General features: G+C 40.4%; 1 protein-coding gene across 2 annotated transcripts in view; it reads left to right on the top strand.

Annotated features, from left to right (window-relative positions):
* SLC24A2 (solute carrier family 24 member 2) overlaps positions 1-14,803 on the top strand; it is a 98,030-nt gene that overhangs the window by 42,323 nt on the left and 40,904 nt on the right. For both annotated transcript variants that reach the window (XM_042455676.1, XM_042455675.1), the window contains exons 3-4: positions 5,954-5,983; positions 10,583-10,691. In XM_042455676.1, coding sequence (XP_042311610.1) covers positions 5,954-5,983; positions 10,583-10,691 — 139 coding nt within the window. The remainder of the gene's footprint in view (positions 1-5,953; positions 5,984-10,582; positions 10,692-14,803) is intronic.

Below are 14,803 nucleotides of genomic sequence, written 5' to 3'. Positions count from 1 at the left end.
GGTTTAACAACAGTTATACTAAAATATTTAACTAGATTTAGTCATAAGCATGTTTATTGAAAACTACTGAACTGTTGTGCAGCAGCAAGTTGCAAGTCTGCCTGATAGAGAAAAAAGCATAACCAGCAAACTTCCCTTGCTGTGGAAAGGGGAACTTTGGTGTCTACACAGAAACCTTACAAAAGGCAGGTTTTAGTGTGGGGAGTAAATTAAGCCTAACCTGCATCTACACCACAGAATGAAATCCCAGGATTCCCTAGGATGGAGCTATGACAATTAAAGACATGTCAAACTACATTAATTCTGCAGTGTAGCAGCAGCCCTTGAATTTTTATTGATACAGTGATCAGTTAGTATTGGAAATTGAGAACTTGATAATTAAACTCTTTGATTTAGTTCTGTCACTTATGTATATTTTTAATTCTAGAATGAGCTGGAGAATGTGAAGTGAAGTTTGAAATTGTTTTCCAACTTCACTTCTAGACTGAGTGCAAATTATGGAAGATTACATAGGATAACTTGAAATATCATTCATGTATCCAACATTAATTTTATTTGAATGTAAAGGTAGCCTGTTTTGTACTGTATATAAATACAGTTTTTTAAAAATAAATCAGACACTGAAATGATATTGGCGAGCCAGTGGAAGAATAACCCCATTGTGTACACCTAGAATTCAGACTAACTCAAAGGTTGACATGCCACTGCGGACATAGCTTTGCATCCAATCATTTTATTCTGCTTATAGAAGGGTCTTGTTAGTGGAACAGAGTGGGAAATTTATTCTTGTCCATTTCCTAGGTTGCCACTCCCTTATATTCTATCCTACAAAGTCTAGATCCTCTAGATTTTGAGTGGTGAAGGGGACAGCAGATGAAATAGGGGAAAGACCTGCCTTGCAAGTAGAAGTCTGCTCATGCAACATTGGACTTGATCCATACATCCTCTCACCCCTGCCAAAATCTCAGTATTTATTCCAGATAGCATGTTGTAAAATCACAAGCTGTGTAAACCCCAAACAATTATACATTAGTGAAGACAAATTACATTCATAGCATATCAGGCTCTCACCTAAAATCCCACCCTCATACATCCAGGACCTGTTTCAACTGAAGTAATCAGAAACCTCAGCATCTTTGAATTTAACTATGTGGCCTGGCCTGTTTTTTAGCAACATGACCAATGTTGAGTCAGGTTTCATGTTGCCAGTTCTGTAACAAAGCAATTACATATCCTGTTTTCAGGCTCTTCTAATTATCACTCCTGGAATATGTGTATAGCATGTTTTGTAGGCACAACTGGGGTTTTGCAAGAGACATTATTTCATCCATTTGTGAAGTAATTCACAGCATGACTACGCATTGCTTTATATCATACAGTACTTTGCATTATTTCCGTTCTGTGAGAGAGGGAGGATGGGAAGAAGAAAGGGAGGTGGATGGGAAGGTAGGCAGGCAGGCTTGGAAAAGTTATATTTTGACCATGTTGACTACATAATTCTGGGAGTTGTAGTTCAAAAATGTAACATTTCTGGAAAGAAGCATGTATTGTCTTCCCATCAGATCTCTTTGTCATGTTCTGATTAATGCAGAATAGCATGATGCCTGAGGAGGAAATAAAGAGGCTCCCCCTCCCGTTTCTGTTTGATAAAGTGCCAGAAGTAATTAGATGAGACAAAGCTGCAGTCCCTAGTAGGAGTGAAACACTTTATCTATAATGAGGAACTTGCTGTTCAGGCTTTGTGCAGCTTCATTCTGATTAACTGGCAACCAAGTTACCATTATAGTGCATTCCCATGGCAATGCGAAGGAAAGTTATCTTCCTGAATAAATGTCACAAGGGGATGTGATGAGTTAGTACTGTACTGAATTAGATAGTGCTAAACATTGTGTTCAGCAAGTCAGTTTGTAGCCCATGCAACTTAATTTGTTTTGTTTCTCAGTCCTTGTGGTGTTGTTTCCCTTCATGTCCTTTCTGACCTATGGTAACCTTAAGGTCAACCCTTCATGGGGTTTTACTGGCATGATTTGTTCAGTAGGTGTTTGCCATTGGCTTTCTCTGAGTGTTTTGAGCAGGTAAAAAACAGGATTCCTTCTGAACAACAGGAAGGAATAAAACCATTTCTTAAAATCCCAGTTCTTTCTGAGTCTTTTCCTCCCCCAGGTCATTCCATGCATGCCGCTTGACATCAGGACTTGGAAAAGTTACTCTTTTGAATCACAACTTCCAGAACTGCTCAGTGAACATGGTACAGTAGCTGAGGAATTAGGGAGCCATCATCCAAAAACGTAACTTTTCCAAACTGTGATGGATGTAGGTGAGGGGAGATGTTCATTTCATCCATTTCCATGTCAAGCAGGGATTTGATTCCCTGATTTCCCAGAGTCATAACCAAACACTATTTTCACTGTGAAGTCGAAGGCTTTCATGGTTGGCATCCATAGTTTTTGTGGGTTTTTTCAGGCTGTGTGGTCATGTTCTAAAAAAGGAACAAACTCTTCTAGAACATGGCCACATAGCCCGAAAAACCAACAAAAAACTATTTTCACTATTTCAAGGAAACAAAGCTGTTACAAAGAAAAACAAAGCTCACATATTATCTCACTCTATTTCAAGTATACTCAAATACTTATTGTGCTCCTCTGTTGATATAAAAACAATTTCCAGAAATGAAGCAGTGGATTGCAGGAATCAAACTTGAATGAAGCCTAGAAACTATTAAAACAAGAGTATCACTTCAAACTGAACCAGCCAATCAATAGAATCATAAGAGCAATCTAAGCTCTCATGAAAGGCCAGTTCTGAATTTGCCTCATCCATCTTAACCAACCAAGGGAGGTTAGGATGGATGAGGCAGACTCATCAGCTGGCAGTATGCTGTGAAAGGACTCATGGGCATTTGTAAACACTTTGTAAAAAGAAGCCTCTATGTCAGATGCATTATTAACTGAGGCTTCCATGTGCAGTCCATGATTGACTCAGTGTAGAACTTTATCTCACAGGGCTCCCAGGGACTGCTCTCGGAACGGAAGGGGCCTGGAATGAGTGGGGGATGCATTTTATCACACACACAAGTCCCTCGTTCTGTTCCGGAGGAGATTTTTGAGAACTGTTCAAAACAGTTCTCAGAAATCTCCTCCTCTCTGGAACGGACGGGGAACGGAAGGGCAGGGAACGGAATGAGTGAGGGACTGTGTGTGCAGTAAAACGCGTCCCCCACTCATTCTGTTCCCTTCCTGGCTCCTTTGGGACCATTCTCGTCACATCCCAGGAGCCCTATGCGATAAAGTTCATAGTGTGGTCTCCCTCTTTTCCTACTACTTTGCATATTACCAAACATCAGGATTTACTGAGAAGGCTGGTAACGCTGTGCCTGTGCATGTTCATGGTAGTGGTAGAACATGTTGTCTCCAAGCATGTCCACAGCTCCATAAATGGGCTTGAATTATGTAGATTAGCTGTTCCCCCCCCCTCCACAGCATAGATACATGTAACAGACCTGAGCAGATGTAGATGTATATGTGTGTATATGTGCACACCTGCCCTCTCACACGAATATCTTACTTCTGCATACAGGTTGTATTCTTTAGATTGTGATTAAGATTTCAAATCATATAGCTCTGGAAACTTTGTAAAACACTCAACAGATTGAGTGGCTTGTAGTTTACCCTGGGAAACTATACATAGTGGGGGGGGGGGGGCGCTAAGAAATGAATTGTACAAACTGATAAATAACCTCAACAATCAGCTTTTCTAACTTGAGAAAGAAAGTGGTTCTCTCTTTGATAGATAAAGACAAGTTTTTTTTAAAAAATTGTATTGAAATTCAAAACTTGATAGAATTGAGCAGATAAAGACACAAACTTAAACTTACTCATTATTTTCTGTGGGAAAGGAATGACCTGTTTCATGGTCTTGTTTATGTTCATATTCCTCTTTCATCTCCTTAACCTTAATGATTAAATTTACTTACCTAAAGAATGTTTTTAGATATTTATTCTTGATCTATAACAAAAGGATGAGGCATATGCTTTATTATGGGAATTGTACTGTCAAGTATATATCATTTGTTGTTCCAGAGTAGGAAACAGAGTAATTAAGTAGGCCTTATTGTACTAGAACATTGCATGCATGTAGCTTTTGTGCAAGTGTTATTTTTGAATATAGTTTTATGAAGTCAGTTTTATGCTGTACTTTATGAGCTATTGTAAGGTACTGAAAGGTGATCAGCACTGTAAAAATCATCTGGCTCGATATCACTTTAACTGTCATGCTCAATGCTTCACTCTGGTGCCCCAACAAACTACCATCCCAGAATTACACAGCATTGAGCCACGGCAGTTAAAGTATTATCAAACTGGATGGTTTCTGCAGTGTGGATGCAGCCTGAGTTAGTTTTATGACAGGAGTCAGAATCAGAATTAAATGTATTTGTTTTAAAAGTGGAATAGTATATGGTTACAGTGAGTCTCACAGCTGTTTGTCAGTAGCATGGTATGATGTGTACAATCTATTTTTAACCAGTTCTGCATGTAGAGGACCATTCACCACTGTTAAATACTAACTGTTGATACTTTACCTTGGTTAATTTGAAAACACACCTGAATCCTTGCAATTTTCTATATCAACATTTAGTCCAGATGAACTAGGATGTTCAAATAAGTTGAAGGGCTGTGTGCCCATGGATGTACTGATATGGGATTTGATAAGGGTCATACTAATTATTGTCAACTGGTACAAAACCATCCATTATTTCTGTTCTTGTTTGCAAAACAGCAACTCAGTAAACTAAACTGATTTCAGGTTGACTTGACTGGTTCCACAAAAAGAGGAAGAATCAAGATTGACCAAGTAACATTTTTTACTGGATCAGGCACACAGTGGTTGGCCAGTTACAGAACTTTTAGTAAGGCATGGGAATGTAGCTTCCTGTAACAATTTAAACTCTAAAGGCCAAACTCATTTAGTTTGGTAAAAGGATGTGGTAAGGGGAGCATGAGCAGGTTCTGGATGCTGGAGAGGGAGAGTTCGACAACACTATAATTCCCTGTCCAGGCTCATGACAAATAACTGTGCCTCTGAAGCTCTGTCCCATTTCAAGGGAGTTTCCTGAGACCCTGAATATCGATGATATATCAGCCTTATTTTTCAGGCTTTCAATATAATCATCATAATTCTTTCAAACCATTCCACTTATTGCAGCCTACTCTGAGATTTTTAATTTTACATAGACTTTCTTTTTTCAAAAAAAAAAATGAATCAGATATAGCCAAGATTTTCATGATGTTCAAATAGGAATCTTTTCTTGCACTAACATGTATTTCTAAAGTTGTGAAACACAGGTTGAGTCTCCTTTAACCAAAACTTTTTTCATGGGTGGCTGAGATACTGATACCTTTGCTTTCTGTTAGTTCAGTATATACAAACTTTGTTTCATCCACAAAATTATTAAAAATATAAAATTACCTTCTAGCTATGTATATAAGGTGTATGCAAAACATAAATGAATTTCATGTTCATACTTGGATCCCATCTCCAGGATCTCTCATTATGTATATGCAAATATTCCAAAATCCAAATAAATAAATAAATAAATAAATAAATAATTTGTTTTATTTATATACCGCTATTCCAAAGATCATAGCGGTGAACAGCAAGTAAGCTAATTAGCAATTAAGCTAATTTGCCCCCGACAGTCTGGGTACTCATTTTAGCGACCTCGGAAGAATGCAAGCCTGAGTCGAGCTGAAATCCAAAACACTTTTTGTCTGAAGCATTTCAAATAAGGGAACTCAACCTGTAGCATCTTATTTAGAGAGAATGTGCAAAAATTACTACTGTTGTGTCTTAACATTTTGGTTTTGATTATTTTTTAATCAAAATGTTTCTGTGCTTCATCACCAATTTTACTGTTTTGTTTTTTCTGTCTTTACCTTCCTCTCCATTCATGCAGTCAAACCTTGGGGAAGAGCAGACACTTACGGTAGGCAGCAACTAGTTTTTTATTTTGTGAAATATCTAGAGATAACTTGCTTCTAAAATGTATTTGTGTGTAGTGATATAATTACAAATCTGGAAATTTCAGTCCCAGATTTAATTCTCAAATTTTCCTTTTTTAAAAATATATTTATTTTAATAGGAAATGAATGTGTATACTCAAGGTCTTTAATGTCAGGCGGGCCATAGTCACTAAGCCAAAAAAGGACACTTGTCCCTACATTCTCCTTTCTCAGTTTGTACCCAAGAGATTCTCCATGGCCCTCTTCCTGCAGGTTATGTGTCTTGGCCCCTTTGGCCCCCTCCTCTGAACAGACCTTAGGAAAGTTATTATTTTTTTACCTCATTTCTCACAATCTGTGTTAGCATGCCCATGCTGGTTGAACGATTATGAAAGCTGTAATCCAAAAAGTAACTTTCCCAAGCTCTCTACTTGAATAGTATCCAAGAAACCTCTCTTATCTCACTTGCAATGGGAAAAGGAAAGGATATTTAAGTCTCATTATTCAGTGGGTCTATTTTTGTCAGTGCTAAAAGATTTAAGCCTACCATAGCTTTGATACTCAAGTACAGATGACTTGGTGCTTTTCTTTATAGTTCTGAATAGCCCACAGGTATACATTACAGCCTTTTCTTTTAAAATATCTGTGGACAACAATTGGAAAATTATCCTCTTCCCTCACCTCAAACATACACACAGTCCTTTTCAAAAGGAGATATCCAAGATTAATACATGAGATTAGTGTTTGTATTCAAAGAAAGCCCGAGAAATAGAATAAAACATTAGTGAAAATGTGGTATTAGTGAAAATGTGGTATAGGTGGGAGAATAAACTACAATAAGTAGACCTTACTTTTCTTCATTTTTGAATACATTTAGGTGTCTCCAAATCAGAGGAATCTAGCTTCCTAACACTGAACAAAGATCTGCTGTCAACCCATTTTGTGCTGGCCAGAAGTTATTTTCTATTGATAAATACACTACAGCTGTTTTGTAAACTCTAACTGTTGCTCTGTTCTTTAATTTATTCTTATGGAAGAAGCTTCCAGGCCTTACTGATTAACAGTGGCACAGGACAGACTGCCCAAAAAGGGTTGCCTCTCGGCACCTGTTTTTACACCTGAGGGAAGCCGCAGCCGCCAAATCATGCAGCTTCCTGCCAGTGGGGAAAAAACCCACAAAAAGCAGGTTCCTCTCAAGCCGCGGCAGTGGTGTAACAAATATCACGGCACATGTATGCAGGGAGCCACCATTGTTACGCCCTCATCACATGCCAGGGTTGCGGGGCGTGTGGGCGCTCCATCCCCCAGGCAACCCTAGCATGTGATGAGGGCATCGGAAAGGCCGGTTTGTACCAGGCCAGTGATACCCGAATAAACCTGAACTACCTCTCTGATTACTTGGGAACAGTGGCCTTGTATAAGCTTCAAAAAAGAAAGAAAGAAAGAACAAAAGACTTTTTTATACATCTTTCCCCCACATATATTTATTCAGTCTTTAGGTTTTCTGCAATGAATCATTACAGTGTGCCCATGTCATACACGGGTGTGATATACGCGGCTTTCAGCATACGCTGAAAGCTGCACCGGAAGAAGTGGCACTGTGCACCGGAAAGAGCGATGGCGCATGCACTGCCGTCACAAGCACAAGCCCCATTACTTTTAATGGGGCTTGAACATGCATGGAATTTCCCTTAATCTGGGAAGGGGGTCTGGAATGGATCTTCCGCATAAGAGAAGGGATCGCTGTACTTATTTGTCTCTGACTAAGTGGGATTTAGGTCTATTTGAGATCTTTGTGACAAAAACCACCAAATATTATGTAGCCAATTACTTTAGTACTTTTAATATTTAGTGTATTTTCTCTAGTTTCAAAGAATGGTACAGTACTACATATTATGAGACACAGAATTACCAAATTTGTGTTTACCTCCTTATTCAGATCACCCTTTCCCCTGTTATCATGGCTATGTTATATACGCTTGTCTTTCCACATTAGCTGGGGTTAGGGGCACAAGACCCCATAAATGTGGAAAAACCACAAATGACAAAACACTATGTTTTTACCCAAGATAACATCTCTCTAGGAATGTCTGGGTCCTCCAGTGCAGCTCTGTGGTCAACATCTGACAGACATTGACCACTGAATTGCACTGAAGGAGTTGCAAATGCCTAGTGGAGTGTCCTCTCTAGGAATCTCTAGGTCTTTCAGTGTGACTTTTGATTAAAGTTGACCGTAGAGTTGTGCTGGATGACCTAGATATTCCTAGAGAGAACATATTAATAAAATCCATGAGTAATCAAATCCGCAAAAGTCAGAGCTGCAAATGTGGTGAGACAAGTGTATAAATAAAAATAATTAAGTAACAATAAAACACAAATAAAATCACTCTGGCGCGTTACAGACCGCCCAGAAGGGGCAGTCTCGCGCCGCTGCCGGTTGCTCTGCGAGGGAGTCGCAGCAGCCAAACCGTGCGGCTCCCTCACGGAGCAAAATGAAGCCCCAAAATGGCTCTTCTTCTTCCGCCCCATATGTGACACCGCGAGGCGCTACTCACGCACTCGCGACGTCACATCCAGGGCGCAACGTGCGGATGCTATGCATCCAGCACGTAAAGATGGCAGCGCCCATGTGTATAGGGCACCACCATCTTTACGCCCTTGTCACGTGCTAGGGGTGAGGCCGGTATGGACGCTAGGTCCTCAGCCAACCCCTAGCACGTGACGGGGGCTCCGTAAAGGCCTGTGTGTAAAGGGCCTCTGTTTCTCAACATATTTGAAATGTCTAGGGCAGTAATGGCAAACCTTTTTAAGGTCGCAGGACGGGGGCTGGGGGGCGGGCTGGGGTGGGGCTTCCGCCCCCTTTTCAGAGGGAGGGAGTCTCTGGCTCCTCCCTCGGCGTTTACCAGCCCCTGAGGGTCCCTCCTGGGGCCGTCAGAGGCCGGCAAAAGGGCAGTGGAGGATGGCGCGCTGTCCTCCAGCCTTTGCTGGCCCCTGAGGGTCCCTCCTGGGGCCATCAGAGGCTGGCAAAAGGGCCCTCGCCCTTCCTTCACTCGCCACAAAAGGGCTCCATGGAGCCCTTTCTCGGCGAGCGAAGGCAAGCCAGGAGGAGGAGGAGGCTGGGCACGCGTCCCAGCCCCCTCCTCCTTGGCCACTTAAGTGGGTCCAAGGATACTTCCCAACAAATCCTGCTGTCTTAGAAGTACAAAACCCCTGTTTTAAAAAGTTGAACACTAATTTGTTCTATCCAACAACCATCTCTTTCACAGTTCCACACTCTTTCCAGGATTTAGCTTCAGTTTATTGGCCTTCTACCAATCTTTTATCACATCTAGCAAATGCAGAAATCATCTTGGGAACATTATTTTTAACTACTGCTCCCAGAATCCTCTAGTAGCAGTTCTGGCTAGGGGATTCTAGGAGTTGTGATCCAGGAAGCAACTTTTCCAAGCTCTTGTTCAACACCTCAACAGCCTTGCCTTACCAAGAGCAATAACAGATTTGGGTTGTCAGCATACAGATGGCACCCAGAGATTATCAAATGGAGAAAAAGGATAGGACAGAAACAGGAAGCTCTTGTCTTTATCACACTATTGCACTGTCCTGCTCACCTCTATTGAGGGCAACACAGCAGGGGAATATACCAAGGAGTAGTCCAGAGTTCAGTCCAAGAGTCACACAATACCAGTCAGTCAAACAATCACAGCAAAGGACAGAGGCAAGAGCATAGTCACAAGGCAAGCCCAGAGGACAGATAACTTGAATCCAAGAGCAAGGAATACAGGAACAATAAGACTGAAAAACTGGTTGTTGGCTGCAAAGAACCTCTTCAGCTGGAGGTCTTTTAAAGGGCCTGTGCTTCCCTCAGCTGAAACCTATTACCTCTCCTCTTGGCTTCTAGCCTGGAAGACCTCCTCAAGGACTCCTTGACCTGCCTTCTCTGCACAGGTCCTAGCATCTGCAGCCTAGAGTCCACAAAGTCTGTTTCTCCCTCAGCAGTGTCCTGAGCCTGGTCTGGGACTTGTGATCCAAGCAGCCCCAGATCTGCCCTTGTCTCAGCCTCCTCCATGTCTTCAGAGTCTGAGTCTTCTGACTATGCCTCTAAATCAGGGCCAGGGCAGACCATGATGTCCCGTGACATCCCACTGATTCCAATCTTCTCCCGTCAGTGAAGTTGAATGGTCCCATAACTTATTCATGGAAGTTTCCCTTGAATAAAAAGTTACAGGACCATTCCTCTTCATTGACAGGAAAAGAATGGGATGAACAGGATGTTGCGGGACGATCTTCATGCAATCATGCGATGGGAACATGCTATTTCTCTCCCGTTCTTTTTCTCCGTTTGATAATCTCCTTTGTTCCAACAACACAAATGAATACAACCCAGCGGCTTCATTTGGATGTTTAAAAGCAGGGGGATAGGATGGAGCCAGATGGTGGGACTACACAAATCTTCCTCTAACTGAAATCCTTTGGCCTCAAATATGAAGGAAACGTGTATGAGAGGTGTCATGGCCTTATAATGCAATGAAATAGATTTCCTAAAAAGGACTCAAATAGTCTCTTTTTCTCTCTCACTGCATTAGACTAAACCATGTCTCCAGCGGGGTGGAAGTTCTGCTTCTCTGCACAACAGTCTCATGAGGAACAGCATCTTCCAACTTATGATTCACACACTTGACCCACTTGCTGAAGGTATCACTATAAAGATAATGGTTTCCTGTTTGGTTTTTTCTGTGTGTTGATGCTGTTTCAAATTATCTTCTTAAGCTAATGCTTCCTCTCTTCTGTTCTCTGAGGACACACTTCATAAATGCATATTTCCTCTTAAATCTCAAGTTAGGCATGCACATCTATAAAACCTCATTTGTGAATATTTGTTTAAATGTCTGTTTTAATATAGATTGTGCTGAAATCATTCCTTTCCCTTCAGCTAGGTTTAAATATGTAAACGTAGCCATGTATAATTTCTGTGCATGGGGAAGGGGGATTCTTATGAGGTAATACCTGAGCTTTCTTACAGTTAAAATATGTCTTCTTGGAATAAGGCTTGCCTTTGTAAACGTTGCATTTCTCAACAAAACTGAAGTGTCTATGTACTACAGATAACATTGACTGAAATTATTGCAAAAATTGCTCTTTTACTAGAAGCAGAAGGGAATCAGGTTCCACCTATAACCTTTTAAATTTTCTTATAAAAATGTAAGAGTGCCACAGCACTCTGAAACTAACATCTTATTTATCAGTTTTACTTTGAATTTAAAAAGTTAACATTAGGGCCCAAACAGTCAGGCCAAAATAAAGCTGCTTCAGGCCACTTTGGAGGTATGCTGTTTAAATTATGCATGCATCCTAAGAGGCTGGAAGCCACACCAAAGCCACGCTCCAGTCCTAAGCACAGCTTTGGTGCGGCTTCTGGCCTCTTAAGATGCATGTGTCATTTAAACAGCATACCTCCAAAATGGCCCGAAGCAGCTTTATTTTGTTTGGCCTGTCTATTCAGGCCCAATATTCAGAGTAAAAGGTGAGTGTGCTATTCTGTTGTCCTCTGTGTTCTGTGTTCTATGTTCTATCACCATGTCTGTGCTCAAAGAAGCACATCTATTGATATATTATCAGAAACAAATTTAGATGTCTTTGTGTTTTCAAAGTTGTGCTGCGGTCACTGAACATCCATACACATCTGGTATTGAATGTGCCAATAATAACAACTTTGTCATTTGAATGTTGGTTTTTTAAATTTTTTAATGAATTACAAGTGACTGAACAGTATCCTGACATCTTAAATGAGTAGCAAGACATCTGACCTGTTTTTATGACTTGCAGCCTCATTCTTATTCCATTGTTCAAGGCATATCTGAGCATTCAGTCTCTATCAGCACTAAAGCAACACTCAGAGTAAGCGCAGTGTATTGTTGGAGTAGCTTTTATTAATTACATAGTTTATTACATAGGCACACTTTTCAATTTCTATGTTGTTATAAAAAGATTTAGATGGTAATTTCACACACAGGAAATATGCATGAAACAATTTTGGTGATAAGATAGCAATAAGAGAGGTAGAAGTAAGAAAGCACAATTAGTAGTCCAGCGGAACTAATTCTTAAATATAAATCAAACAACAAAGTACACAAAAGATTTCACCTGCCATGAGATTGTAAAGGAGGAGCCTTAGGGTTACCTTAAAGGTAAGGTACACAATAACTACTATTGAAGGCACACAATAACTACTATTACAATTACTACTACTACTATTACTAAAACAGCAGCACTATAAAAGCTCTCCTTTTGTTAACAATCAGTTCCCAAAGGCTTCCTGAAACACAAAGGATTTCACCTGCAGCCAAAGAGACAGTAAAGGAGAAATTATCCTAACCTCCTTAAGGAGGGAGTCCAAAGTCTGGTAGCAGCCCAAGAGAACGTACTGCCCACATTCCCATCAAATATGCCTGTAAAGGCAATGGGATAAAGAGAAGTAACTCATCTGAAGATCTTAGAGCTCGTATGGTAAGATATGGTTCTTCCAACAGCCTTTAGACGTCTCCAGCAGTACTGTCAATTGTATTTGGAAACAGACCATACTACACAACCAATTCACAGTAAAAGAGTAAACCAATAAACTTGGCTAATCAATTCTGTAAGTGTAATGCAGATTCTCAAGGGTAGATACTACAGGTTATTTCTCCTCAAATGTGATTGCTGACTTATTTCACAGTGCTGGTTTTTAAAAACATGTCCTTCTATATATAGAAACTGTAGACCCTGTTTGAGAAAGATACAACACCTACAGTTTCAGAAATAGATACACCTGCAGGAAGAAAAGCTGCCACTGCAGCTAAATAGTCCCTCAGATATTTGCAAGTTCATCCGTTCTTCAGAAGGAAATTAAAAACCTTCCCACCTCAGCTCTTGTCAAGGAGAACTTAGTATATCTGTTCTTGTCTTCGCACCATTCTCTGTGTTTCAGTACCAACGTATTTTTGTTAGAACTATATTAAGGTATACCACTTCAGTATGATACAGAAGCATATATTTCATTTTTTTTTAAATGCAAACATTTAAAAACAACAGTGGCTACAGTTGATTGAAAATACCAATTTAAAAAGCATAAACAGTCGGCCCTCCACTTTCGCGGGTTTAACATTCGTGGATTTGATTATTTGGGAGTTTTTCCCCATGATATGGCTATGAAAAATGTGTCCATGCTCCTCCCCCCCAAGCTTTTCCCCTCAGGGAAAAAAGCCCAGGAGAGAGTAGTAGGGACAGACATGAACCTGCCCCTCTTGCCTTCCCCCATGCTTTGGCCAGCTGGGGGAAGCCAGCCAAATCACCAGGGAAAGAGGAGCACATGTACATTCACCTCACAACTTCCCCCACATATCTGTGTTTTTTCCACTTTTGAGGGGGTCTTGTGCCCCTAACCCCCACAAATGTAGAGGGCAGATTGCATACTCGACTATAAGTTGACCTGATGTATAAAATGAGGTCAGGTTTGGGGCCAAAATTATGGATTTTGATATGACCCATGGATAGGTCAAGGGTAAACCCAGGGGCATGTATCAATGGATGTAAGGGACAAAGCAAAGGAACACAATGTCAAAGAACATACAAATTCCAGCAGGCATAACTGTTTGAGGCAGGATGGATGAGAATAGAGGGGGATGAGTACTTCCAAGAAAGATTACACTCTTGTCTTTCACGAGAGGACGATTTCTTTTTTATATAAGAGTTAAAGTACAGTACCTAAATTGACCCATGGATAAGATGATTCAGGGTTTTTTTTGGGGGGGGGGGGAATTGACCTAAATCAAGGGTATTCCTGGGTACCCAAACAGACATTCACGTGAACTGAAATGCTTGTTTTGAGTACCTGTCAGTCCCCCCCTTGTTTGCAAAAAAGAAAAAGAAAAAGTAAAGGAGCCAACACAAATATAAGGTTAGAAATTAATTAATCTGTTCAGGACAAGTAGTGGAAACTTGTATGCTTAATTTGTACATCTAGTTGTATGTCAAAATCTGTTGGCATGCTGAAGTGTTTCACATACTTGGATGATGGTTGCTATGTGGCTATTTTACCACTGTAGCAGAATCCACAGCAGGAGTGAGAATCACCTGCAGGGATAGTGTTTTGTGTGCCTATAATGCAAACTATTATCCTTGGACGTTTCCCATACCTGGTTTAGATTAAGTGTGATATTGACAATTGCCACAATGTCCCTTGGAATATATTAAAGGGGAAAAACTTAATATCCTAACATTTTTCAACAGTATCTCTATTTAAATCACTATGCAGATAAAGTATGTGTGCCCTCCTAGAGGGACAGAAACTGGTTCTTTGGATGTTATTAACTTTCCAATTTGTATTTCATGGTGATTTAAAATATGCCATAGTTCGCTGATCCTCTGATTTGATTTTTCCAAGTGCTTCGAAATCAGAGAAAGTTGAAATGTTGCATTATCCAGTTAATAAAACTGTCAATTTATGATGGACTGCTAGTGAATGGTCATGAATGTCAAATTTTGTGCCTATTGCTGAACGTCACAAATGCTGAATGATACAAGATCCAGCGTGTGGGGTGTTTGCCTGATTTACTGCTGTTGATGCTGGGAAGGACAAAATGACTAGCAATTTGGGGCTAAAAATAACTTACATACAGTAGTAGCTTTTCCACAGACAGTATGTTGCAGTGAGGCACAACAGCAAGATGTGCTTGTCAATTTTAAGTTGCAGCCACTATGCACCTGTTAATTATGACCTCAGTTTTAAAATAACCTGAGTACTAGGTGGGGTGATAATTTATATTGTT

Source organism: Sceloporus undulatus, chromosome 2 (assembly GCF_019175285.1).
Source record: "Sceloporus undulatus isolate JIND9_A2432 ecotype Alabama chromosome 2, SceUnd_v1.1, whole genome shotgun sequence".
NCBI lineage: Eukaryota > Metazoa > Chordata > Lepidosauria > Squamata > Phrynosomatidae > Sceloporus > Sceloporus undulatus.
The sequence above is the reverse complement of the archived record's forward strand: the minus strand, read 5'-3'. Positions and strand labels throughout refer to the sequence as shown.